At 46.5% G+C, this 27,699-nt stretch overlaps 1 protein-coding gene across 1 annotated transcript in view; it reads right to left on the reverse strand.

The window, feature by feature from the left end:
• Positions 1 to 1,157: 1,157 nt before the first annotated feature.
• The window catches only part of MUC5AC (mucin 5AC, oligomeric mucus/gel-forming), a 49,656-nt gene continuing 23,114 nt past the window's right edge, over positions 1,158 to 27,699 (reverse strand). Inside the window, exons 31-49 of the mRNA XM_069857121.1 lie at positions 13,559 to 26,467; positions 13,156 to 13,379; positions 12,140 to 12,314; positions 11,717 to 11,967; positions 10,107 to 10,290; positions 9,519 to 9,717; positions 8,413 to 8,591; positions 8,122 to 8,191; positions 7,714 to 7,811; positions 7,324 to 7,355; positions 6,348 to 6,525; positions 5,584 to 5,688; positions 5,353 to 5,387; positions 4,859 to 4,981; positions 4,649 to 4,747; positions 3,768 to 3,896; positions 2,947 to 3,004; positions 2,222 to 2,327; positions 1,158 to 1,693 (exon numbers count right to left, since the gene is read on the reverse strand). Coding sequence (XP_069713222.1) covers positions 1,468 to 1,693; positions 2,222 to 2,327; positions 2,947 to 3,004; positions 3,768 to 3,896; positions 4,649 to 4,747; positions 4,859 to 4,981; positions 5,353 to 5,387; positions 5,584 to 5,688; positions 6,348 to 6,525; positions 7,324 to 7,355; positions 7,714 to 7,811; positions 8,122 to 8,191; positions 8,413 to 8,591; positions 9,519 to 9,717; positions 10,107 to 10,290; positions 11,717 to 11,967; positions 12,140 to 12,314; positions 13,156 to 13,379; positions 13,559 to 26,467 — 15,380 coding nt within the window. The 3' untranslated portion in view covers positions 1,158 to 1,467. The remainder of the gene's footprint in view (positions 1,694 to 2,221; positions 2,328 to 2,946; positions 3,005 to 3,767; positions 3,897 to 4,648; positions 4,748 to 4,858; positions 4,982 to 5,352; positions 5,388 to 5,583; positions 5,689 to 6,347; positions 6,526 to 7,323; positions 7,356 to 7,713; positions 7,812 to 8,121; positions 8,192 to 8,412; positions 8,592 to 9,518; positions 9,718 to 10,106; positions 10,291 to 11,716; positions 11,968 to 12,139; positions 12,315 to 13,155; positions 13,380 to 13,558; positions 26,468 to 27,699) is intronic.

Genomic DNA, 27,699 nt, shown 5'->3' on the forward strand with positions numbered 1-27,699 from the left:
AACTTATAGATTTACAACAGTGCAATTTCAGATTCAAGATTTATGTATGTTGCAGTGGGCTCTAAAATATGAGACTAAATCGTTTGTGATAGTTTGGATAGTTTCCTTCTGTCAGGTAAGGAACTTTTAGAGCTACAAAATATGTACAGACTCAAAGATATGCTTGCCTACTGGAAACTCACTAACTGATAATATCTGATGTGCTTGGAACACACTGTTTTGGGTGCGTTTCACTGAAAGCAGTATCAAAGATGTATCGGGGATTCTGTACCACAATCTAGATTGATATCTGGCTGGAGGCTATTGGGAAATGGCTGTGACAGGATGGGAAGCAAATATGGTACAGGGCCAACAACTCTTATATATGGGATTCAGTGACAAGTTGAAGGAGACACACTGTAAAATGCTTAAAATTTATTTATTAATCATAATTACTTTTTTCAATAAGGAACAGAAAGAAAACAATATTCCAAAACAAAACAGAGAAAGAAAGTCTACCACACCTAGACAACATGACTAAGACAAAGAAAAGGGGTAATAGTATTTTTGAAATAAATGACCCAATAAATCAATTTTCCAAAAACAAAATAAATAGCAATGGTTTGACTTTTTAAAGCTTCCTAGGAAAGAATTTACATTATTATTATTATTATTATTATTAAGCTTTGTTTACAAAAATCCTTCATATGCCCCTGCTGGCAAAAAAAATTATATATATAATATATATACTTCTTCTGTAAACAGTTAACCACAAAGAAAAAAAAATTCATGTTTTCGTAGAGTTACTATGCTGATGGTGTTATGTAAACAGAGTGTGGTGTGCAGCAGCTTCTTGTAATAGGATTTCTTTCTTTTTCTCACAAGAACATATAGGGAAATATGCCCATCCTAAATTTTTCAAGGTATTGAAGTTTATAGATTTGAGAAAGCATAGCTTTCTGCAGTCTACGTTTTCCTTAATGCAAAAAGAAAAATAAAGAAACAGAGAGGTATAGTTTTCCCTCAGTTTTGTTTGTTTTCTGCACTTTAGCTTCTAATTTGTCTCAATGAGCTGGAATGTAAATGTTATAAAAGAGGTTGGTCTATGTCAATGGAAATATCATATTGTCAAGCATCTATATTATGCTGCCACCAGCAAGCTTCAAGCCAAAAAAAATAATGTTGTTCTTATAACAGACTTTGTACAAGTGCAAATCCAGCTTTCAGTCTTACGGTACAGCACCTCTCAGAAGACAAACAAACGAACAGAAAATGTCAAAATGACCTTAAAGTGTACCTCTCAAGGTGTAAAAGAAAAGATATGGAAAACAATGGGAAATATTTTAGTAATGAAAAACGAAATAATGTAGACAGGCATATTGAGTTTGTATGCAGAAAATTTTAACTTATTTTGACACCTCAGTATTTTTCAAAGGTTTTTTTCAGTCCTATGTACAAGCCTTGCTTGACATCTGTCTAGTTCTAATTTCAGACTTTCACTTGTTTCTGAGAGACCTTTATCTGGTTTGTTTCCTCTTCAGTGATGACTTGGGGAACGCATTCAGTTATCCCACAGGTGCATTTCTCCACATAGATGTATGAATAATCGAGATGGGTTCCATCACTGCATGCTAGAGTCACCTTTCTTAGGCTGGTCTTGGTTTCCTTACAACAAGAGCATCGACGTTGCATCGTGTTGGCTTCTGAAGAATATCTGATTGCAAAACCAACAAAAGAGAAAGATTCAGAAATTATGTGAGAGACACCACCATCCCTCCCACCTATTACAAAATATAACTAGAAGTTGTGTGCTTGCATGTGGTACCATTGTTCATTATTACCATTCTTAGTGTATAATAATGAAATATCTGTTGTTCCTCATTTTAAAAATTGGTGGGACTAGCTCTTCATTACGACACAGAAGAGATAAATTAATTAATCCAGATTACACACTAAGCCAGTCCAAAATGAGAGAATAGTGAGAAAAAATAATCTCACTTTTACATTGGCAAAACCATGGTCTATTAACTATGACACTGGACAGGCTGTACAAACATTGTGAATGTTGATGTAATTAAGCTAGTACAGCATCATGACTGTTAAAAATTCCAGTTAGCACAATGGAAAGAGTTGATGACTGGGTGAATTTTGGACATACTAGAAAATCACTTGTGATTTGCTTTGTGTTACTGGTGTAAAGATTAGAAAACAAGAGACCACAATTATCTTTTATGCCACTTACCGTGAGAAAGTATCACAGTTGCCTTCACAGTATGTCATCTCAACAGGTGCAGGAGAAACACATCCATTATGTGTGATGACAGTCTTATTAGTGTGCTTCCTACAATCTGAGGTTGTCACAAACCAAGGGAAAATATGTTAAAATATATGTGCATATAAATAGATAACCTGTGTATGATAGACAGTTTGTAGTAGAAAACTGAGATGGGTGGAGCTGAAATAGGAAATTAGGTCACAGTGCATTTGTCTTTTGATTGCTAAGGTCCAAATGATGACTCATGCTGTTTGTGTTATCAATGAATGAAAAATTCACTTTTGCTTATGCAGTGTAGGTGCAGGATGGAGAAAAAAAGAGCAGTACTGTGGCAACTGCTCAATGCACATCCACTTCCCAGGACTGGCTTCACTTTCTTCCTTATAAAGAACATATCTATAGAAGTTGGAAGAGAGTCATAGTCTTCTCCCACAAAAAGGCTACCGTTTAGTAGTAGGGGGTGAGAAGGTTCACCATATCGATGTTTTCTAAGGCCCTAAAGTGTGTGCTGGAAATCATCTGTTCCTTTCTTTTTCCATATGTCTACTTTCTCCCCCTAGTGTGAAGCAGTGGTCTTGGACTTGGTCTGTTCACTTTTTAGTCTATGCATCTACAATGCAAAGTGGACTAATATACCCAATAAGGGGAATATTATCATTTCACTTATGCTTATGAAAATGATCATTACTTACTTTTTGGTATAGCTGGGCACTCCTTACAGCAGCCATCATCAGATAGCTTGATGTCCTCCTTGGGTGGGAAAACAAAAAAAGATAACTTAAGTTTCGCATCTACATACAAAAGCAGAGACTTTGCCTGCTTCCTAAGTTTCTCTGGCAGCAGAAAGTTCTTTGTAGTGACATGGAATCTAATTTTAAGCAAGGCTAAATATAAAGGGCACATAACTACTTCAGTTCAATACTAATGAGTTTTTTGAAAGCTGACATTGAGTGGGACTGGAACTGCTTTGCTGTCATCAGAGTTCAGTAGTAAATTTCAGAAATAAAGCTTGTAGCACATGTTGGATATTCTGAGTAGCCAAAGGCGGTACAGGTGAAAGATTATGTCAGTTAGGATAACACAATAAAGTAACTGACTCCCTAGCTGTGCTCTAGTCTGCTTTGAGCTATATTAAGAAGAATGAAGTTGTAAACGAAAGTAGCTTATTTTCCTTCAACTTTGCTCTCAATAAGTGAATTCTAAAAAAGAATCTATAATCTCAAATAATTAAGGAATAAAAATTCCATGATTTTTCAATAAGATTCTTGCTTCTAGGTCACCTGACGCTTTTTCCTGTACCTTTTTTTCTAGTTCCCAGTCCTCAGTGAGGGTTTATATAGCACCCATTTAAATTTTGATCTGCTTTTCTGAAAGGAAATTTGATGGGCACCAGATTCAGAGAGGATAAAATGAGAGCAACTTGCTATGTGATTTATTTTCCTTGGATTCCATGATCCTTCTACCATTGGTCTTAGCCGCTGCAACCTTTTAAAACATGAGAGCTGGTACTTACTGGATCACAGTCTTCAGGATAAAAGGGAGGACAGCTTCTCTGTGAGATGACTGGAATGAACTGGTTATCATATTTTTCACATCTGTAAGTTGTACAGTTATCACCAGACGGGTTCCAGAATTCTCCAACCTGAAAGCAGTTAAAATTAAAGTGAATAAAATTCTTCTTACATAAAAATGAAACCAATGCCTCTCCCATTTCTTACTATTGCTTCTTACTGTGGTTTGCTCATTCTGAACAATTTCCTTGAATTTCAACTAATAGTTACTTCTCATATTATCATACTACTTTAAGGTTTTTTTCATTAACCAAGTGAAGAGTCTGTATTTTTATCTGGATATGGATGTGATTTTTGTGTGAATAGAATAACTTCATGGACTCATCTGGAAAGATTAACTTGTGTTTCGATGGCTCTGTCATCAGAGTTTATGAGTATGTCCATGCTGAGACCGGGCGGAATTTCTCCCGGCTTCATTGACTCCTCCTGTCCTAAAGCTCTCAGATAACTTGAAATTGGCTGTTTGGAGCAGAAAACTGCCTCCACAGATAAAATGATCCTTTGAGCAGAATGAGTACCATATTTTCAGAGCTGAAGGCAAATTAGTGCCCATCGATTTCACCTATGTATTTAATTATGTTTATTTCTGAAAGCCAATGTTCAGTATCACAGATGATTCTGCTTCCAGAAGTCTGGAAGAAGAACTGGAGTCTTATGGCTCAAGGTACTGTTCAAGCTGTGTGAGACCGTCCATGCCCTGCCTGAATAAGCATTTGTCTAACATAAGAAAAGATGCAGCAAATAAATGTGACAAAGACAAGGAGAAGAAAGGGAGAAAAGACTAGCAGAATTCTCCAAAAGTAAACTGAAAAGGAATAGTTACTTCAAGCACGCGTGTGATGTTGTCTCCCACAGTCACTATGCAAGCCATTGCCTTGCATGTGCCACAGCATTGTCCAGGTTGCTTTGTATACTTATAACCCTGTTTTGAAAGAAATAGAGAGCAAATGATATTAAGTCAGGACACTGACCTTAATGGGTGTATATTTAAGCTGAATGGGGTAGGAATTATTGACAGCAAAATAGCACTCACTTCTGGGCAGTGTGTGTCACAGATAACAGGCTTGCACTTGACAGTAGTGTGGTGAGGATTTGAGTAAGAGGATACAGAACAGGTGCATTCTTCACAGGGGCCTGATGGAATGACAGCTCCAGGCTTGGGGAAGTCAGAAGAAAAGTCATAATTAGTCAGTAAAAGCAAGTTACTTTGTGTATGTACATCACAGACAATATGAAGCTGAACTACGCATCGGCTAAACAATCCTTAAATACAATTTTAGTTGCCTAATTTAAGCAGAATTTCTGTTGTTTGCAATATGATTTTGGAATTAAATTCTGCAGGAAGGAAAGCAGAAAATGCTTTTGCTTGAAGAGATGGTCTCGATATGCTGACCTTGATGAAATAATTAATAACGTTCTATCTCAGACCTTTCTGCAAAATACAGTCCATGATAGGAGTCTCAAGAACATTGCATCATGAGCCTGTGTGAAGGTGTATTATTATAGGTAGTTGTTCTGTGTACTTACAGCATAGTAGGTTTCATTGACTACACAGCCATGTCCTGTAAAGAAGGAAAAATGATGGTGTCATAGAGGTGTAAGATATAAGAATCAGAAGTACGGAAAAAAACCTGCCACTTTGCAGGCCCAATATTATAACACAGATAACTTGCATCTTTGTCTTTTAAGGTTTCTGTATTCATAAACTTAGAAAAATACAGTTGTCAATAACACATGAAGAAGGTACATAATACTTACTACATTCAAAGGTAGGACAGCATTTTCCAGGCTGCATTTTTGTGATTACTTCCTGTCCCTCTAAGCACTGAGGTGTGAACTCGGAGCAGAGGCTAGTGTTGCAATCTGTTTAATGTAAGAGAATATAGAAAATAATGAACTCAGAAATTTCAAGCGAAAGTCATTACATGAATTTCAGAATTTTTCCCATGGTGCTAATATGGTGTTGTTTATGCAAATCAGTTTAATGACTAATTCAGTATGTTTGTCTAGCTGTTTTTAAAGTGAATGGACTTTTCCATAGCCTTTGTAAAACTTCATCTGTGAACAATAGAGTGGTTATTGCTGGAAAGAGATATTTCCAAAGAGGAATTTATACTAAATGGGAAGTCTTATGACTCTCAGAGGTTCAGGAACTTTCTTGAGCAATTTTTAAATGTTCAAGATTTTTTATTTTAAGCTAAGATTTTTTTTATACCTGTCTTTGAAACAGAACATGCTTTGAATATTTTTTGAATGTTATTTCAGGTGGTGGCAGTATTAAATTTTTCAGTGTTAAATTATAGGACATTTCCAGTTTCTAATTATTTAAAATCTTTTCATCTTCAAATTTGTATTTTTCAGGCAACCTGTAAATGCTCTGCAAGAAGGCCCTATGAAGTTAATGAGGAAGGAAGGCATTATGAAATCAATGTAAAGTATTAAAAAAATGAGAAATTATTTGTGTAGTTCCCCAAAATTAATATAATATATCCCCCATGATAAAGAACTAAGACAGTACTTACAACATTCGGTCCTGGTACAGCACGGATCTCCTGGTATCTGTGTTTCAACAGGCATGTAACCTGGTTTATCACAAAATACTTGCTGTGTCAGAGGACATTTGTGTTTTGTGCAGTGCACTTTAAGAGTATTTTTGTCACAGACACATTCCTGGCAATCTGTTGTCCATTTCTCTCCTGGCTATATGAAAAAGAAAATGAAAAAAAAACAAAGAAAAAATAATATATCAATTAAGGCAAAATCATTGGGTTTGTTTCTAGCTGACTTAATCATGCATACAGTGATGTGTGATTACATTGGCCTTTTCCTATTGCTAGTATTTTTAGTCTTTATAATAAACACTCAAACTGAAGACAATTAGGGGAAGACAGAGGCTACTGAAGCTTCTGAGTGTGTATACACAGCTATCACTTTGTATTTATTAGTAGCATTAATATGATGGATACAAGTGGTCTAATGGAGAAGTGATCAAGCTTTGCATGCATTTTTTAATAAATTCTCATGCAACATATTCATTTACATATTCGGTTACAGAGAGAAACTTATATAATGTGTTGGCAGCTGAGGAACTAAGAATGCAGACTATCAACCTTGTCAGCAGTAAGTCAATAAACTTTGTTATCCTTTTTTCTCTTAATCGCTAGTAACTTCGGTGAGCCATAAGCCACATATGTTAAAGTTCCACTACTACCATCTATCTCTTTTTCTCTATTTTTCTTTTTTCTTTTATTTATTTTTTTTTCTTTGTATGTCAGATGATGGTTATTGAAAGACTATCCCGCCACTTACTGTTAAATTTCTTCAGAAGAAGTATGGTTTCTGCTCTGATCCTTACTTTTAAGACTAAAGGGGAATGAACATTTGGGAAAAAAATGAAGTCTCCCCCAGCCTAAACCAATCTTTGTTTTTGTGAAACACTGAATATCCTCTTATTTCATTCATCTATGCTCGATAAAATACATTGATTGTGATACTCACCCGTCTGGATATTCCATTTGGTTCCCTACAAGCTGTAAAGAAAAAAAAACCACAAAAAAGTGGAGATTTTCACCACTGAAAACTGACATAAAGGAGTAAATCTGTGCAGTTTCAAACAGAAATACTATGAAGATAAAACTAAGAAGGAAATGAATATACAGACTAATTCTTCTGAAATATAGAATTCTGCCATATTGGTAGGTCTCATGTAAGAAGGATGGAAAAAAGGTTATAGTGATTAATATTTTATTTTTACATGGGGAAACTAAAGATGCTTAAAGAGGCTGATTTGCCCATGATCTAATGATGTAGAAGATGACAGTAGAACACAGCCCCCCGACTATCAGTTCTGATCTGCATATATTTCCCAACTAGCAACAGATTACTTACTGCATTCAGAGACACAGATGTCACTGTCTTTACTTATCAGCTTTCCTTCAGGACAGAAACATCCTTCAGTTACTCCATAGCCAGGATGCTCAACAGAACTAGAGTGGGAGGAATGTATGTATTTGAGTACAACATTTTTGCAGTGAAGCAAGAGAGAGAGCAGCGTATATAGAAGGTTGCCATGTCAGATATGAGAGAGGCAAAATTATTTACATTTTATGAACTGCAACAGGAAGTGCATATTCATTAAGATGATTGGCATTTATAAAACTTGAATAAATTATCCAAAGTCATGAGCATTTCAACATGAAGAAACTCCATTTTCTAAGGAAAGTAGATGGGTAAAAACAGAAAAAAAAGAAAAAAGTGAGGAGTTGTTTTGGGGTGGGGTTTTTTCTCTTTCCATACCTCTGGTCACAGGTAGAAGGATTAATGGGTCCACACGGCTTGTATACTAGGCTTGCTGGACAGTAGTATGCTGTATGGAAAAAGAAGAAAAAAAGATCAAAATTAACAGTAGATGCATTTTTTCTTCAGCAAAAGTGATTATAGCTTTGCCTTCTTCATCTGCAGCTTCTGTGAGGATGTCACCATGTTTTTATAGATAACAGTCAAGTGCTAGATGTAAGATGTGTTTACTGAATAAAATACTATTTGCTACAATTTCTCACAGACCTTTTTGAGTTCTGCAATACTTACGGCATTTATTATTGGTCTTTCGTCTCCAGTCAATGCAAACACCTCTTGAAGCACACTCTGTGGCATATATCTCCAAGCTGGAACACTGCACGGATTCATCAGCTATGCGACATCCATCAAAAACACAGCCTTTGAAAAATGGTTCTGGTGGTATCACGTCATGGCATTCTGCAAAAATACTGCAGACAGAAGAGAAATAAGCCCCCTTTTATGTTAACCAACCTTTGTGCTTTCAGTGCTCCATGTTTTACGTAAAATGTACCAGTCATTAAACAAAATCCAGCACTTCCCAGTTAATAGCACATGGCTCTTTCCTTCAGGGATGTATTACAAGAAACAAAACCCTAAGTATGGCCAGTAATCTAGGAGATACATTCAGGAAAGGAAAGCAGAAATCTGAAGCTCTGTTTTTTTAATAAAGAAACTAATGGTCATAGTGTTTCTGTACGTGTACACAACCTTTCAGCAGTCTGACATCAGAAATTTCATGAAAAAGGCAACTGCAGAAAAATTGCACATACAATAACTCATAACTTATTAGACACTACTGCAAGCACGTTTAAGAGGGCCTTTATAAGTGAAAAATAGCTTTTGTCGGAGCTCACACAAGTATAGGAATTATTGTAGGAAAGAAGCTTTAGTGCTTTAGAAGCTCTATATCTTACATAAGATGCACCAAGAATAAAGGATGCTTTTTGGCTTAGATGTTTCTATCTGCTGTTCTTAACAATTTGTACTGAAGGCCACCTTCAAATTTAGGGTTGTCTTTACTTAACAGTATAAGTAAGAGTAAGTGAGCATACCCTGGAAGGTAGGAGGAAGGAAGAAAGAATAAATCTGCATGGTTGCAACCCAGGGAGTATGATTTTAGTGATTGCTGCATCCCTCTCTTTCTGACTTCACCTCTCCTTGCTCGGTTATCTTGGGCATGCAGGTCATTAAAGAAAAGCAGTTTGTTTTGAAAAGGCCTCTTACTTTATATATCCTGTCAATAAACTGAATTTTTCAGCTATTATCACATGCTAGGGCTATAAATCTTACTCTTCTTGTAAGATACTAAGATAGTTTTGAATAGAGAGAGTTAATTAATTTAGTTTTCTTCTTACTCGCTCCAGATAAGCTTGCAGAGAGGAGGTGTTTCACAGTGAGGCTTTGGTGGAGGTGTGGTTACAATTGGTGGTATTGGTACTCCATGGCACGACTTGTTGTTATCAACGATCCAGTGATGAGCCATTTGGGGACAGGAAGAAATTATCTTACCACTTGGCAAGCGGCATTCATCTGCTTTGTTATTTGTACATGTTCCTGGAAGAGACAAGATGTGTAAGTCTCATAAGCCACATCAGAGATGCACTATTGTGCTTTTATCACATTTAGACATGATGTGCTCATGAAACATATAAGGTTCCTTACTTCATAGGGATTGCTTTCTTTAAAGTTACACAAACTTTTACTTATATTAGGGAAAACCAAACAAATTTACACCCCAGCCCCAAGAAAAAGAAATCCAAAATCCATGTTGCTGAAATATTGAGCTTTTTTCCTACAGAAACTGAAGAGCAGGACTTTTCATTTCCATTTTACTGCTGTTTAAAAATTTATCTCAGTCCTGAGACTGCATAGACAGAGTGGATGAGAATAACCATGGCAAGCTGGGGAAAAGGTCCCACCTCCAATTAGAGCATCTATCTTACCACACTGTCCTTCAGTGTTGTTGCCAAATTTGCTGTATGGGAGTTTCACGGAGAAAATCAGCCCACTAAAGGTGATAGTTGCACCAATCTCTGGTATTTCAACAATCATGTTGATGCCAAGTGTGGAGAAATAAATGCCATCTTTTGTGAAGCCTGGTTTGACAATCTTTTGGTTGAAGTACATCTAAATGCAGGGATGAAAAAACACAACCTCAGAATAGACATTGCTTCTGCCTGATTGTTATAAATAATATATATTCTTATCTTCATGATCTTACATAATTCCATATTGCTGTGCATCACATTTGATGCCCATTGGCATTTCAATAACAGCACATATATGCACTAATATCTCATCTTATATTGCTACGGTGTTTTAATAATGTAAGTGGCCTCTATGTACCATGTTTGTGCAGGTTGTGTTTTAATGCACAGCATTCTAAATCCAAGTATTTTCTTTGTAACCCTCGTAATTTTGTTAATTGTAACATTTTTTCATGTGAAAAATGTGTAGTAGTTTATTTTAACTACAGAAATATTCCTGTTATTATTGTGTAATAACTTTGCTGCAAAATCACACTGTCACTGTGCTACATGTTGCTTGGCATTCAAAGAGTTATCTGAATTTACAGTGAAGTGAAATGCCCCTGGTGCCAGTTTTATTAAGGGATCACATTTATTCATTAACCTAGGCTGTTCCGTTTGCAGCGTCTGTCTCATATGAGATAATTAAGGTGGGCATATTTACTTACTAACATTTTGTTAGGAACTATTCTGCAAATTTCTTTTCATTGAATTGGAATAAAGTTAGTGTTAAACCATCAGTTATGGTTTTATTTCATAGGAAATCACTGGGCTAATTATTTCAGCTTGCTTTTCCAGCTGTAGGTAAGGAGAACTTGTCATGGCTCTTTAAGGGGAGAGTGCATATTGAAACAAACTTTTCCTCCCACCTCTTATTATTCTCTAACCAACTAATAAATTCCCCAGTGTAACAATGAGACAGACTTTTCATTTTCACTGGATTGCTAACACTGATTTAGGATCATGAAGGTGAACTGACACCCTCAGATGCCCCTTTTTTGCAGCTATTCCTCTCTTGCAAGCAGGGAACTGGAGGAGGGATTATGTCACGCCTCTGATGCCTGAAGCTCCCAAAGGAGAGGAAGTAGCTCCTAGTCATTGAGCTCATAAGGGAAACTTACCCCTTTCACCATGAGAGAAGAATCATGCTTGTGTTTTGTATTTGTATTTCTTAATAATGTGTTTGTTTACATAAACGAATGGCTCAATGTACTGATTTCAGTGAAACATAAACCAAGCCCCACTATAAGCACTCCTTCTGTCTTCTTTATCAGCTGTATTAATCTGTTGCCTACTGTTACTCATGTATACACACACATACATATGATCACATCTGCATAGCGCTAAGTTTTTTTTTTCTTAGAAGCTCATGCAATCTTTTTTCCCCCTAATGATGCCCTCTGCCCTCATCACCTTCATGATGTGATATGATATTCTAATGGACTGTATTTTAAATGAGAATGAGTAAAGCCTATGGATCTTATTTCTTCTTTTACAAAAATAAAGAGATAAAAAGTGTATTTTACCACATTGGTCATCACATGATTCATGAGTATACGGGTCAGCACCACTTTGTCAGATTTGTAGTAAATAATAATGGATTTAGGGCAGGAAAGTCCGTCTTCTGCATTGCAGTAATAATTGTCAACGTAAACACGGAAGTTGTCATATTTAGGTGTGATCTGTTTCACCAAGACGTAAGTGCAGTTTTCAAGGAAAGTATAGTAGGTTCCATCGAAAGTAACGTAATGAGGATCACCCCATCCACTGCACACACCTGGTAGAAAGAAAATATGTAGAAGGATTACATGAAATTCAAAATAGACAAAATAATTTAGAAATTGAAGTGAGTATACTACAATTTATAGAGCAACTCTAAGGAAACATAATCTGTACAAAGATTTGTTTTTTTTTCTGAAAAGATTATTCCTTAATCTACTGATGCTTACATTGACATTCATAGCGGTAACAGCAGCCATTTTCATCCGGTACCAAAATTGCTGGATATTTGTTCGCACAGGTAATTTCCTTAACAGGTGGGCATTGCGTTGGAACTACATCTACCTTGTTGTTTCCCTTACAGATGACTTCTGTACAGTTGGATAATTTGTGACTTTGTCCGGGCTGCAAAATGAACAAAACTTGCTGTCACAGGAGTTGGCAAACAGATATGAACTTTACTCATATCTTTAGTTTAATGGTGGTGCTTCTTTTCAATTTGTGGTAACAATTACTTGTAATGTTGACTAGAGGTATTCATAATTCAGACCATTATATGGAGAATAAGAAACTTTTGTTTTCCAAACCTGAAGCAAGGACTAAAAATCTTCACTGATTGTACAATGTTGTCAATATTGTACATGATGAAGTGAGTTTCTTTTATTATAACAGGAGGTGGAAAACTTAATTCCAGCTATTACATCCACATGAGGAGCTCTTCTGAGATTTGAAGAATTTGAAGGAGTTTTGTAGGTAGGTTAGAGAAACTGATATCCTTTATACTAGCTATGTACAATCTACTACACTATCAGCATTGACCACGATTATCAAAAAGAAAAAATAAAGAAAAGAAAAAAGAATGCGTACAGAAGTACAGATAGGAGGGTGTGAGAATAGAAACAGATAACAGCTTCCAAAGAAACTTAAAATTTTCTCATTAGTGAAGAAAAAAACTGCATAAGAAAACCTCATATATCATTGAAGTAAGGAGGTCTGTTATTTATCTGATTACATCAGAAAGTGTTTTACAGGCTCTGATGTCATTATAAAAATGTTATAGCTTGCTTACTCAATATGAAAAAAAACACAAAGAAGGCAGTTGTGAATTTTATGTAATGCGTATTGCTCATCAGTATTCTGGCAACATACACATTTAAAGATTATAGACTAAAAACTGTTCCTTTCAAGTATCAATCTAACATTGATACTATTTCAACAATCATAGAGGAAGCCAGAAAGGACATACCTGTAGGGGAGGATAAGTAGAAGAAACACAACCGTGAAAAGGAACTATTGGAGAAGTAGAAGTAACAGGAGTTGGTGTTGTTACAGTAGACCATTCAGATGAAGTAGTTGTTAGAGGAGTAGTAATGGTGCAATTTGCAGTGTAGCGATCAACCGTACATGTGGAACTGCAGACAGCATAAAACCTGCATCCCTCACTATCCATTCTGGTGTAAATCAATTCACCTGAAAAAAAAAACCCCACAGTCAGAAAAAAATAAAGAATAAAGATTTTAAAGAATGATAACATAAAGAAAAAAAAGTAAAAAATATTCGAGAAAACCTATAAAAAATAAAAATAAAAAAAAAAAAACCCAAACTTTAATGACATATATATATAGACTGATAAAAAACTGTGAACTAACCAGGTGAGAAAACATGATCCCCAATTTTACAGAAACATGGCGTAGACATAGGAGTAGAAGAAGAACTGGTGCTATATATCTCTGGTGTAGAACTACTGGTGATGGAGCTGGAAAGGGTGACAGGCGTGCTGGTTGGGCAGTTGCTGTTGGGTCTGCAGCAGTAGACACGGATCTTGTAGTTGAGGCACATCTTTAACTTGCCGGTCTGGTCTTCGTTCTTGCACACCAGTCCATAGTGGACGTCGCACTGCACAACCTGTCCGAGCTGCTGGATGGCAACCTCGGGGTAGTCCTCCGCCCGGCACTCAATTTCCTTGGGTTGCTGGCAGACTTCCTTCCCGGCGGCGCGGATGTGCTGGTAGGTCTCAAAGTCTCCCTGGTTGGGCCCCGAGGACGGGAAGTCGACGTCAAACCACTCGGTCCAGGAGCACTCGAGCTGGCAGGTGGTGGAGGACTGGGTGGTGGTGGCGGTCGCGCTGGGGGAGTATGTGCTAGGTGTTGGGGTGGGACTGGTGGTGGTGGTGGTGTAGGTTTGCGAAGTGGTTTCTGAGGAGGTTGGCAGGGTGGTGGAGGGGTAGGGCGTGGAGGTGGAGGTCGTGACGACGGTGGTGGAGGTTGGAGTTCTGGAGGTGGTGACGGTGGTGGGGCTGGAGGTGGTTACGGGCGTGCTGGTTGGGCAGTTGCTGTTGGGTCTGCAGCAGTAGACACGGATCTTGTAGTTGAGGCACATCTTTAACTTGCCGGTCTGGTCTTCGTTCTTGCACACCAGTCCATAGTGGACGTCGCACTGCACAACCTGTCCGAGCTGCTGGATGGCAACCTCGGGGTAGTCCTCCGCCCGGCACTCAATTTCCTTGGGTTGCTGGCAGACTTCCTTCCCGGCGGCGCGGATGTGCTGGTAGGTCTCAAAGTCTCCCTGGTTGGGCCCCGAGGACGGGAAGTCGACGTCAAACCACTCGGTCCAGGAGCACTCGAGCTGGCAGGTGGTGGTGGACTGGGTGGTGGTGGCGGTCGCGCTGGGGGAGTATGTGGTAGGTGTTGGGGTGGGACTGGTGGTGGTGGTGGTGTAGGTTTGCGAAGTGGTTTCTGAGGAGGTTGGCAGGGTGGTGGAGGGGTAGGGCGTGGAGGTGGAGGTCGTGACGACGGTGGTGGAGGTTGGAGTTCTGGAGGTGGTGACGGTGGTGGGGCTGGAGGTGGTTACGGGCGTGCTGGTTGGGCAGTTGCTGTTGGGTCTGCAGCAGTAGACACGGATCTTGTAGTTGAGGCACATCTTTAACTTGCCGGTCTGGTCTTCGTTCTTGCACACCAGTCCATAGTGGACGTCGCACTGCACAACCTGTCCGAGCTGCTGGATGGCAACCTCGGGGTAGTCCTCCGCCCGGCACTCAATTTCCTTGGGTTGCTGGCAGACTTCCTTCCCGGCGGCGCGGATGTGCTGGTAGGTCTCAAAGTCTCCCTGGTTGGGCCCCGAGGACGGGAAGTCGACGTCAAACCACTCGGTCCAGGAGCACTCGAGCTGGCAGGTGGTGGTGGACTGGGTGGTGGTGGCGGTCGCGCTGGGGGAGTATGTGCTAGGTGTTGGGGTGGGACTGGTGGTGGTGGTGGTGTAGGTTTGCGAAGTGGTTTCTGAGGAGGTTGGCAGGGTGGTGGAGGGGTAGGGCGTGGAGGTGGAGGTCGTGACGACGGTGGTGGAGGTTGGAGTTCTGGAGGTGGTGACGGTGGTGGGGCTGGAGGTGGTTACGGGCGTGCTGGTTGGGCAGTTGCTGTTGGGTCTGCAGCAGTAGACACGGATCTTGTAGTTGAGGCACATCTTTAACTTGCCGGTCTGGTCTTCGTTCTTGCACACCAGTCCATAGTGGACGTCGCACTGCACAACCTGTCCGAGCTGCTGGATGGCAACCTCGGGGTAGTCCTCCGCCCGGCACTCAATTTCCTTGGGTTGCTGGCAGACTTCCTTCCCGGCGGCGCGGATGTGCTGGTAGGTCTCAAAGTCTCCCTGGTTGGGCCCCGAGGACGGGAAGTCGACGTCAAACCACTCGGTCCAGGAGCACTCGAGCTGGCAGGTGGTGGTGGACTGGGTGGTGGTGGCGGTCGCGCTGGGGGAGTATGTGCTAGGTGTTGGGGTGGGACTGGTGGTGGTGGTGGTGTAGGTTTGCGAAGTGGTTTCTGAGGAGGTTGGCAGGGTGGTGGAGGGGTAGGGCGTGGAGGTGGAGGTCGTGACGACGGTGGTGGAGGTTGGAGTTCTGGAGGTGGTGACGGTGGTGGGGCTGGAGGTGGTTACGGGCGTGCTGGTTGGGCAGTTGCTGTTGGGTCTGCAGCAGTAGACACGGATCTTGTAGTTGAGGCACATCTTTAACTTGCCGGTCTGGTCTTCGTTCTTGCACACCAGTCCATAGTGGACGTCGCACTGCACAACCTGTCCGAGCTGCTGGATGGCAACCTCGGGGTAGTCCTCCGCCCGGCACTCAATTTCCTTGGGTTGCTGGCAGACTTCCTTCCCGGCGGCGCGGATGTGCTGGTAGGTCTCAAAGTCTCCCTGGTTGGGCCCCGAGGACGGGAAGTCGACGTCAAACCACTCGGTCCAGGAGCACTCGAGCTGGCAGGTGGTGGTGGACTGGGTGGTGGTGGCGGTCGCGCTGGGGGAGTATGTGCTAGGTGTTGGGGTGGGACTGGTGGTGGTGGTGGTGTAGGTTTGCGAAGTGGTTTCTGAGGAGGTTGGCAGGGTGGTGGAGGGGTAGGGCGTGGAGGTGGAGGTCGTGACGACGGTGGTGGAGGTTGGAGTTCTGGAGGTGGTGATGGTGGTGGGGCTGGAGGTGGTTACGGGCGTGCTGGTTGGGCAGTTGCTGTTGGGTCTGCAGCAGTAGACACGGATCTTGTAGTTGAGGCACATCTTTAACTTGCCGGTCTGGTCTTCGTTCTTGCACACCAGTCCATAGTGGACGTCGCACTGCACAACCTGTCCGAGCTGCTGGATGGCAACCTCGGGGTAGTCCTCCGCCCGGCACTCAATTTCCTTGGGTTGCTGGCAGACTTCCTTCCCGGCGGCGCGGATGTGCTGGTAGGTCTCAAAGTCTCCCTGGTTGGGCCCCGAGGACGGGAAGTCGACGTCAAACCACTCGGTCCAGGAGCACTCGAGCTGGCAGGTGGTGGTGGACTGGGTGGTGGTGGCGGTCGCGCTGGGGGAGTATGTGCTAGGTGTTGGGGTGGGACTGGTGGTGGTGGTGGTGTAGGTTTGCGAAGTGGTTTCTGAGGAGGTTGGCAGGGTGGTGGAGGGGTAGGGCGTGGAGGTGGAGGTCGTGACGACGGTGGTGGAGGTTGGAGTTCTGGAGGTGGTGACGGTGGTGGGGCTGGAGGTGGTTACGGGCGTGCTGGTTGGGCAGTTGCTGTTGGGTCTGCAGCAGTAGACACGGATCTTGTAGTTGAGGCACATCTTTAACTTGCCGGTCTGGTCTTCGTTCTTGCACACCAGTCCATAGTGGACGTCGCACTGCACAACCTGTCCGAGCTGCTGGATGGCAACCTCGGGGTAGTCCTCCGCCCGGCACTCAATTTCCTTGGGTTGCTGGCAGACTTCCTTCCCGGCGGCACGGATGTGCTGGTAGGTCTCAAAGTCTCCCTGGTTGGGCCCCGAGGACGGGAAGTCGACGTCAAACCACTCGGTCCAGGAGCACTCGAGCTGGCAGGTGGTGGTGGACTGGGTGGTGGTGGTGGTCGCGCTGGGGGAGTATGTGCTAGGTGTTGGGGTGGGACTGGTGGTGGTGTAGGTTTGCGAAGTGGTTTCTGAGGAGGTTGGCAGGGTGGTGGAGGGGTAGGGCGTGGAGGTGGAGGTCGTGACGACGGTGGTGGAGGTTGGAGTTCTGGAGGTGGTGACGGTGGTGGGGCTGGAGGTGGTTACGGGCGTGCTGGTTGGGCAGTTGCTGTTGGGTCTGCAGCAGTAGACACGGATCTTGTAGTTGAGGCACATCTTTAACTTGCCGGTCTGGTCTTCGTTCTTGCACACCAGTCCATAGTGGACGTCGCACTGCACAACCTGTCCGAGCTGCTGGATGGCAACCTCGGGGTAGTCCTCCGCCCGGCACTCAATTTCCTTGGGTTGCTGGCAGACTTCCTTCCCGGCGGCACGGATGTGCTGGTAGGTCTCAAAGTCTCCCTGGTTGGGCCCCGAGGACGGGAAGTCGACGTCAAACCACTCGGTCCAGGAGCACTCGAGCTGGCAGGTGGTGGTGGACTGGGTGGTGGTGGCGGTCGCGCTGGGGGAGTATGTGCTAGGTGTTGGGGTGGGACTGGTGGTGGTGGTGGTGTAGGTTTGCGAAGTGGTTTCTGAGGAGGTTGGCAGGGTGGTGGAGGGGTAGGGCGTGGAGGTGGAGGTCGTGACGACGGTGGTGGAGGTTGGAGTTCTGGAGGTGGTGACGGTGGTGGGGCTGGAGGTGGTTACGGGCGTGCTGGTTGGGCAGTTGCTGTTGGGTCTGCAGCAGTAGACACGGATCTTGTAGTTGAGGCACATCTTTAACTTGCCGGTCTGGTCTTCGTTCTTGCACACCAGTCCATAGTGGACGTCGCACTGCACAACCTGTCCGAGCTGCTGGATGGCAACCTCGGGGTAGTCCTCCGCCCGGCACTCAATTTCCTTGGGTTGCTGGCAGACTTCCTTCCCGGCGGCGCGGATGTGCTGGTAGGTCTCAAAGTCTCCCTGGTTGGGCCCCGAGGACGGGAAGTCGACGTCAAACCACTCGGTCCAGGAGCACTCGAGCTGGCAGGTGGTGGTGGACTGGGTGGTGGTGGCGGTCGCGCTGGGGGAGTATGTGCTAGGTGTTGGGGTGGGACTGGTGGTGGTGGTGGTGTAGGTTTGCGAAGTGGTTTCTGAGGAGGTTGGCAAGGTGGTGGAGGGGTAGGGCGTGGAGGTGGAGGTCGTGACGACGGTGGTGGAGGTTGGAGTTCTGGAGGTGGTGACGGTGGTGGGGCTGGAGGTGGTTACGGGTGTGCTGGTTGGGCAGTTGCTGTTGGGTCTGCAGCAGTAGACACGGATCTTGTAGTTGAGGCACATCTTTAACTTGCCGGTCTGGTCTTCGTTCTTGCACACCAGTCCATAGTGGACGTCGCACTGCACAACCTGTCCGAGCTGCTGGATGGCAACCTCGGGGTAGTCCTCCGCCCGGCACTCAATTTCCTTGGGTTGCTGGCAGACTTCCTTCCCGGCGGCGCGGATGTGCTGGTAGGTCTCAAAGTCTCCCTGGTTGGGCCCCGAGGACGGGAAGTCGACGTCAAACCACTCGGTCCAGGAGCACTCGAGCTGGCAGGTGGTGGTGGACTGGGTGGTGGTGGTGGTCGCGCTGGGGGAGTATGTGCTAGGTGTTGGGGTGGGACTGGTGGTGGTGGTGGTGTAGGTTTGCGAAGTGGTTTCTGAGGAGGTTGGCAGGGTGGTGGAGGGGTAGGGCGTGGAGGTGGAGGTCGTGACGACGGTGGTGGAGGTTGGAGTTCTGGAGGTGGTGACGGTGGTGGGGCTGGAGGTGGTTACGGGCGTGCTGGTTGGGCAGTTGCTGTTGGGTCTGCAGCAGTAGACACGGATCTTGTAGTTGAGGCACATCTTTAACTTGCCGGTCTGGTCTTCGTTCTTGCACACCAGTCCATAGTGGACGTCGCACTGCACAACCTGTCCGAGCTGCTGGATGGCAACCTCGGGGTAGTCCTCCGCCCGGCACTCAATTTCCTTGGGTTGCTGGCAGACTTCCTTCCCGGCGGCGCGGATGTGCTGGTAGGTCTCAAAGTCTCCCTGGTTGGGCCCCGAGGACGGGAAGTCGACGTCAAACCACTCGGTCCAGGAGCACTCGAGCTGGCAGGTGGTGGTGGACTGGGTGGTGGTGGCGGTCGCGCTGGGGGAGTATGTGGTAGGTGTTGGGGTGGGACTGGTGGTGGTGGTGGTGTAGGTTTGCGAAGTGGTTTCTGAGGAGGTTGGCAGGGTGGTGGAGGGGTAGGGCGTGGAGGTGGAGGTCGTGACGATGGTGGTGGAGGTTGGAGTTCTGGAGGTGGTGACGGTGGTGGGGCTGGAGGTGGTTACGGGCGTGCTGGTTGGGCAGTTGCTGTTGGGTCTGCAGCAGTAGACACGGATCTTGTAGTTGAGGCACATCTTTAACTTGCCGGTCTGGTCTTCGTTCTTGCACACCAGTCCATAGTGGACGTCGCACTGCACAACCTGTCCGAGCTGCTGGATGGCAACCTCGGGGTAGTCCTCCGCCCGGCACTCAATTTCCTTGGGTTGCTGGCAGACTTCCTTCCCGGCGGCGCGGATGTGCTGGTAGGTCTCAAAGTCTCCCTGGTTGGGCCCCGAGGACGGGAAGTCGACGTCAAACCACTCGGTCCAGGAGCACTCGAGCTGGCAGGTGGTGGTGGACTGGGTGGTGGTGGCGGTCGCGCTGGGGGAGTATGTGCTAGGTGTTGGGGTGGGACTGGTGGTGGTGGTGGTGTAGGTTTGCGAAGTGGTTTCTGAGGAGGTTGGCAAGGTGGTGGAGGGGTAGGGCGTGGAGGTGGAGGTCGTGACGACGGTGGTGGAGGTTGGAGTTCTGGAGGTGGTGACGGTGGTGGGGCTGGAGGTGGTTACGGGCGTGCTGGTTGGGCAGTTGCTGTTGGGTCTGCAGCAGTAGACACGGATCTTGTAGTTGAGGCACATCTTTAACTTGCCGGTCTGGTCTTCGTTCTTGCACACCAGTCCATAGTGGACGTCGCACTGCACAACCTGTCCGAGCTGCTGGATGGCAACCTCGGGGTAGTCCTCCGCCCGGCACTCAATTTCCTTGGGTTGCTGGCAGACTTCCTTCCCGGCGGCGCGGATGTGCTGGTAGGTCTCAAAGTCTCCCTGGTTGGGCCCCGAGGACGGGAAGTCGACGTCAAACCACTCGGTCCAGGAGCACTCGAGCTGGCAGGTGGTGGTGGACTGGGTGGTGGTGGCGGTCGCGCTGGGGGAGTATGTGCTAGGTGTTGGGGTGGGACTGGTGGTGGTGGTGGTGTAGGTTTGCGAAGTGGTTTCTGAGGAGGTTGGCAGGGTGGTGGAGGGGTAGGGCGTGGAGGTGGAGGTCGTGACGACGGTGGTGGAGGTTGGAGTTCTGGAGGTGGTGACGGTGGTGGGGCTGGAGGTGGTTACGGGCGTGCTGGTTGGGCAGTTGCTGTTGGGTCTGCAGCAGTAGACACGGATCTTGTAGTTGAGGCACATCTTTAACTTGCCGGTCTGGTCTTCGTTCTTGCACACCAGTCCATAGTGGACGTCGCACTGCACAACCTGTCCGAGCTGCTGGATGGCAACCTCGGGGTAGTCCTCCGCCCGGCACTCAATTTCCTTGGGTTGCTGGCAGACTTCCTTCCCGGCGGCGCGGATGTGCTGGTAGGTCTCAAAGTCTCCCTGGTTGGGCCCCGAGGACGGGAAGTCGACGTCAAACCACTCGGTCCAGGAGCACTCGAGCTGGCAGGTGGTGGTGGACTGGGTGGTGGTGGCGGTCGCGCTGGGGGAGTATGTGCTAGGTGTTGGGGTGGGACTGGTGGTGGTGGTGGTGTAGGTTTGCGAAGTGGTTTCTGAGGAGGTTGGCAGGGTGGTGGAGGGGTAGGGCGTGGAGGTGGAGGTCGTGACGACGGTGGTGGAGGTTGGAGTTCTGGAGGTGGTGACGGTGGTGGGGCTGGAGGTGGTTACGGGCGTGCTGGTTGGGCAGTTGCTGTTGGGTCTGCAGCAGTAGACACGGATCTTGTAGTTGAGGCACATCTTTAACTTGCCGGTCTGGTCTTCGTTCTTGCACACCAGTCCATAGTGGACGTCGCACTGCACAACCTGTCCGAGCTGCTGGATGGCAACCTCGGGGTAGTCCTCCGCCCGGCACTCAATTTCCTTGGGTTGCTGGCAGACTTCCTTCCCGGCGGCGCGGATGTGCTGGTAGGTCTCAAAGTCTCCCTGGTTGGGCCCCGAGGACGGGAAGTCGACGTCAAACCACTCGGTCCAGGAGCACTCGAGCTGGCAGGTGGTGGTGGACTGGGTGGTGGTGGCGGTCGCGCTGGGGGAGTATGTGCTAGGTGTTGGGGTGGGACTGGTGGTGGTGTAGGTTTGCGAAGTGGTTTCTGAGGAGGTTGGCAGGGTGGTGGAGGGGTAGGGCGTGGAGGTGGAGGTCGTGACGACGGTGGTGGAGGTTGGAGTTCTGGAGGTGGTGACGGTGGTGGGGCTGGAGGTGGTTACGGGCGTGCTGGTTGGGCAGTTGCTGTTGGGTCTGCAGCAGTAGACACGGATCTTGTAGTTGAGGCACATCTTTAACTTGCCGGTCTGGTCTTCGTTCTTGCACACCAGTCCATAGTGGACGTCGCACTGCACAACCTGTCCGAGCTGCTGGATGGCAACCTCGGGGTAGTCCTCCGCCCGGCACTCAATTTCCTTGGGTTGCTGGCAGACTTCCTTCCCGGCGGCGCGGATGTGCTGGTAGGTCTCAAAGTCTCCCTGGTTGGGCCCCGAGGACGGGAAGTCGACGTCAAACCACTCGGTCCAGGAGCACTCGAGCTGGCAGGTGGTGGTGGACTGGGTGGTGGTGGCGGTCGCGCTGGGGGAGTATGTGCTAGGTGTTGAGGTGGGACTGGTGGTGGTGGTGGTGTAGGTTTGCGAAGTGGTTTCTGAGGAGGTTGGCAGGGTGGTGGAGGGGTAGGGCGTGGAGGTGGAGGTCGTGACGACGGTGGTGGAGGTTGGAGTTCTGGAGGTGGTGACGGTGGTGGGGCTGGAGGTGGTTACGGGCGTGCTGGTTGGGCAGTTGCTGTTGGGTCTGCAGCAGTAGACACGGATCTTGTAGTTGAGGCACATCTTTAACTTGCCGGTCTGGTCTTCGTTCTTGCACACCAGTCCATAGTGGACGTCGCACTGCACAACCTGTCCGAGCTGCTGGATGGCAACCTCGGGGTAGTCCTCCGCCCGGCACTCAATTTCCTTGGGTTGCTGGCAGACTTCCTTCCCGGCGGCGCGGATGTGCTGGTAGGTCTCAAAGTCTCCCTGGTTGGGCCCCGAGGACGGGAAGTCGACGTCAAACCACTCGGTCCAGGAGCACTCGAGCTGGCAGGTGGTGGTGGACTGGGTGGTGGTGGCGGTCGCGCTGGGGGAGTATGTGCTAGGTGTTGGGGTGGGACTGGTGGTGGTGGTGGTGTAGGTTTGCGAAGTGGTTTCTGAGGAGGTTGGCAGGGTGGTGGAGGGGTAGGGCGTGGAGGTGGAGGTCGTGACGACGGTGGTGGAGGTTGGAGTTCTGGAGGTGGTGACGGTGGTGGGGCTGGAGGTGGTTACGGGCGTGCTGGTTGGGCAGTTGCTGTTGGGTCTGCAGCAGTAGACACGGATCTTGTAGTTGAGGCACATCTTTAACTTGCCGGTCTGGTCTTCGTTCTTGCACACCAGTCCATAGTGGACGTCGCACTGCACAACCTGTCCGAGCTGCTGGATGGCAACCTCGGGGTAGTCCTCCGCCCGGCACTCAATTTCCTTGGGTTGCTGGCAGACTTCCTTCCCGGCGGCGCGGATGTGCTGGTAGGTCTCAAAGTCTCCCTGGTTGGGCCCCGAGGACGGGAAGTCGACGTCAAACCACTCGGTCCAGGAGCACTCGAGCTGGCAGGTGGTGGTGGACTGGGTGGTGGTGGCGGTCGCGCTGGGGGAGTATGTGCTAGGTGTTGGGGTGGGACTGGTGGTGGTGGTGGTGTAGGTTTGCGAAGTGGTTTCTGAGGAGGTTGGCAGGGTGGTGGAGGGGTAGGGCGTGGAGGTGGAGGTCGTGACGACGGTGGTGGAGGTTGGAGTTCTGGAGGTGGTGACGGTGGTGGGGCTGGAGGTGGTTACGGGCGTGCTGGTTGGGCAGTTGCTGTTGGGTCTGCAGCAGTAGACACGGATCTTGTAGTTGAGGCACATCTTTAACTTGCCGGTCTGGTCTTCGTTCTTGCACACCAGTCCATAGTGGACGTCGCACTGCACAACCTGTCCGAGCTGCTGGATGGCAACCTCGGGGTAGTCCTCCGCCCGGCACTCAATTTCCTTGGGTTGCTGGCAGACTTCCTTCCCGGCGGCGCGGATGTGCTGGTAGGTCTCAAAGTCTCCCTGGTTGGGCCCCGAGGACGGGAAGTCGACGTCAAACCACTCGGTCCAGGAGCACTCGAGCTGGCAGGTGGTGGTGGACTGGGTGGTGGTGGCGGTCGCGCTGGGGGAGTATGTGCTAGGTGTTGGGGTGGGACTGGTGGTGGTGGTGGTGTAGGTTTGCGAAGTGGTTTCTGAGGAGGTTGGCAGGGTGGTGGAGGGGTAGGGCGTGGAGGTGGAGGTCGTGACGACGGTGGTGGAGGTTGGAGTTCTGGAGGTGGTGACGGTGGTGGGGCTGGAGGTGGTTACGGGCGTGCTGGTTGGGCAGTTGCTGTTGGGTCTGCAGCAGTAGACACGGATCTTGTAGTTGAGGCACATCTTTAACTTGCCGGTCTGGTCTTCGTTCTTGCACACCAGTCCATAGTGGACGTCGCACTGCACAACCTGTCCGAGCTGCTGGATGGCAACCTCGGGGTAGTCCTCCGCCCGGCACTCAATTTCCTTGGGTTGCTGGCAGACTTCCTTCCCGGCGGCACGGATGTGCTGGTAGGTCTCAAAGTCTCCCTGGTTGGGCCCCGAGGACGGGAAGTCGACGTCAAACCACTCGGTCCAGGAGCACTCGAGCTGGCAGGTGGTGGTGGACTGGGTGGTGGTGGCGGTCGCGCTGGGGGAGTATGTGCTAGGTGTTGGGGTGGGACTGGTGGTGGTGGTGGTGTAGGTTTGCGAAGTGGTTTCTGAGGAGGTTGGCAGGGTGGTGGAGGGGTAGGGCGTGGAGGTGGAGGTCGTGACGACGGTGGTGGAGGTTGGAGTTCTGGAGGTGGTGACGGTGGTGGGGCTGGAGGTGGTTACGGGCGTGCTGGTTGGGCAGTTGCTGTTGGGTCTGCAGCAGTAGACACGGATCTTGTAGTTGAGGCACATCTTTAACTTGCCGGTCTGGTCTTCGTTCTTGCACACCAGTCCATAGTGGACGTCGCACTGCACAACCTGTCCGAGCTGCTGGATGGCAACCTCGGGGTAGTCCTCCGCCCGGCACTCAATTTCCTTGGGTTGCTGGCAGACTTCCTTCCCGGCGGCGCGGATGTGCTGGTAGGTCTCAAAGTCTCCCTGGTTGGGCCCCGAGGACGGGAAGTCGACGTCAAACCACTCGGTCCAGGAGCACTCGAGCTGGCAGGTGGTGGTGGACTGGGTGGTGGTGGCGGTCGCGCTGGGGGAGTATGTGCTAGGTGTTGGGGTGGGACTGGTGGTGGTGGTGGTGTAGGTTTGCGAAGTGGTTTCTGAGGAGGTTGGCAGGGTGGTGGAGGGGTAGGGCGTGGAGGTGGAGGTCGTGACGACGGTGGTGGAGGTTGGAGTTCTGGAGGTGGTGACGGTGGTGGGGCTGGAGGTGGTTACGGGCGTGCTGGTTGGGCAGTTGCTGTTGGGTCTGCAGCAGTAGACACGGATCTTGTAGTTGAGGCACATCTTTAACTTGCCGGTCTGGTCTTCGTTCTTGCACACCAGTCCATAGTGGACGTCGCACTGCACAACCTGTCCGAGCTGCTGGATGGCAACCTCGGGGTAGTCCTCCGCCCGGCACTCAATTTCCTTGGGTTGCTGGCAGACTTCCTTCCCGGCGGCGCGGATGTGCTGGTAGGTCTCAAAGTCTCCCTGGTTGGGCCCCGAGGACGGGAAGTCGACGTCAAACCACTCGGTCCAGGAGCACTCAAGCTGGCAGGTGGTGGTGGACTGGGTGGTGGTGGCGGTCGCGCTGGGAAAATATGATATAGTTTGCTGTGTTGTTGATCTAGACGTTAATGTCTCTGTTTGGGTTTGCATTGTTGTTGGTGTTGTAGTTCTGCTATGAATGTATTCGGTTTCTGGTGGAGTTGTTGATATTGTAGTTGTTTTATGCTTAGTGTGTAAGATTGGTGTTGTCGTTAATTCTGTTGATGATGTACTTTGAGGTGTTGAAAAAATTTTGGTTGTTCTTGTTTGTTGCGTAGTTGTATGTGGATGTATGATTGGCTCACATGGGACAGTTATATTTTCACAGCATTTGAATCTTAATTTGTAATTGTAGCAAATCGGTGGTAATTGGTCTTTATTGTAGCATTTCAAACCTACTTTTGTATTGCAAGTGATATTTTGCTCTAGGAGTTTATATGGTGTGTTCGGAAACCTTACTGCTCTGCATTCAACTTCCTTTCGGTTATCACAGACTTTGTATCCCTTTTTTTCTATGTTCTGAATTGTATCAAAATCTCCATCATCATATCCAGACCCTGGGTAATAGACATCATACCACATTGACCAGTGACATTCTTCTTTAATGCAGTGAGGAGTTGTTGATGGAGAAGTGGTGATAGGTGTCATTTTAGTGGTGCTTCTGGTTGTTTCTATAGGAACTGAAGTTGTTAATATTGTACTTTCTGAAGTTGTAATAAGTGGTGGTGTAGAAGTTGAATATGATGTTTCTTCAATTGAACTTGATGTTTCAGTGGTCTTAGCTACAGTTGTGATTGGTGTTGATGTGCTGAAATATGGTGTGGAAGAGCATGGTACAAAATGACAGCATAGGATTCTGATTTCATAGTTGTTGCACATTGTTGAAATTTGATCTTTGTTGTAACATAGGAGTCCACTTGTTTTACTGCATTCTACTTCTTGGCCAAGGTCTTTCAATGGTATGTCAGGGAATTTCTCTGCTCTGCACTGAACAGCCCGTGGAGCTTTACAGACTTCATAACCTTTAGCTCTCAAATCATTAAAGGTTTCAAAATCTCCACCATTGTAGCCAGGGGTTGGCAGGCTCCCATCATACCATTCTGACCACTCGCAGACTTCATGAACACATACTGATGTAGTTGGTGATACTGTGAAAGAAAAACAAAATCAGGTCACAAAACTTGCAATAAATTCCTGTGTATATTATCTTTTTTCTTATATTATACGCATTCAAAAATTTTCCAAGATTCTTTACTTGCATTTTGAGCCTGTGGTGCATAAGTTTAATATACTTACAATTTAATACGATGTGTGTCACTTTCCAAGAGTATACCAATTACCTTTCACAAGGTGCTGAAATAAGTCTCTGGTTTATTACATACACATTTGTGGGGGAAAAGAATCAAATTATTTTTTGGATTTGTTTCAGTGTAAATGCTTGCTTGTTTTTTTATCTTGTTTCAATTATTATTAGTGTCTCCAGAATGTCAAAGCCCAGATTCACATGCAATGGAAAGAACAACATTTAGTCTATCCATTGAGATGTATAGGTACTTCGTTTTTCCAAATGAGTTGACTCCTTGTGTTATATGCTGTGTTGTCTTTGCTCCTCCATTTGAAGTAAATGATGTCCAGTGCAGCATTATTAGTACCTCTACTCTTTCTACTTTAGCTCTGGTCTTAAGAAACTATTTATTGGTTGAAGAGCAGTCCACAAGCCTTTGTAGGTGAAGTTTCATTGTGAAATGTCTGGAAAATAGCTAATGAATTCCAGGAGCGCTGGTGATTTCTGTGATTTCAAAAACTGTAGTTCTAAATTTTATATTGAATACTTATTTCACTACACAGCCACACAGCATGTGTCCATAGTAATTAGAGATTAACAACCTGAAGAATGCTGAACAGGAATTCTAGAAATGAACATTTCAGTATCTCAATGCCAATATCCAAGCAATCTACTTAGTGCTGTAAATCTAAATACCATGAAGCCTACTAGGAGTTTTATAGAAAGTAAACATTCTATAATTTAATAGGAAAAATAATGAATTATTCATTCATTAAAGAATGGATTTAGAAATAGTTACAATATTCCAGGTACAGAAATAGTTACCATTACAAACAATAACTCTTAATATTGTTTTTTTTATGAATCACTAGGAATATAAGCAAAATATAGTAGCAAACTAATGTTCAGTGGTTTCCATTTGTTTCAGAAGTTGTTTTATTTTCTATGTTTATTTCCTAGTATTGATTTGGTTACTGAATACTGACTGAAACCAAATGCTAAAAAAAGTAAGACTTACTGTCATTTATTTTGAGGCTGTTTTAATTCGTTTATCTTATGAGTGTGGGCATGGTTTTACTCACTAATGAACAGAAT

Source organism: Phaenicophaeus curvirostris, chromosome 5 (genome assembly GCF_032191515.1).
Source record: "Phaenicophaeus curvirostris isolate KB17595 chromosome 5, BPBGC_Pcur_1.0, whole genome shotgun sequence".
NCBI classification, from domain to species: Eukaryota; Metazoa; Chordata; class Aves; order Cuculiformes; family Cuculidae; genus Phaenicophaeus; species Phaenicophaeus curvirostris.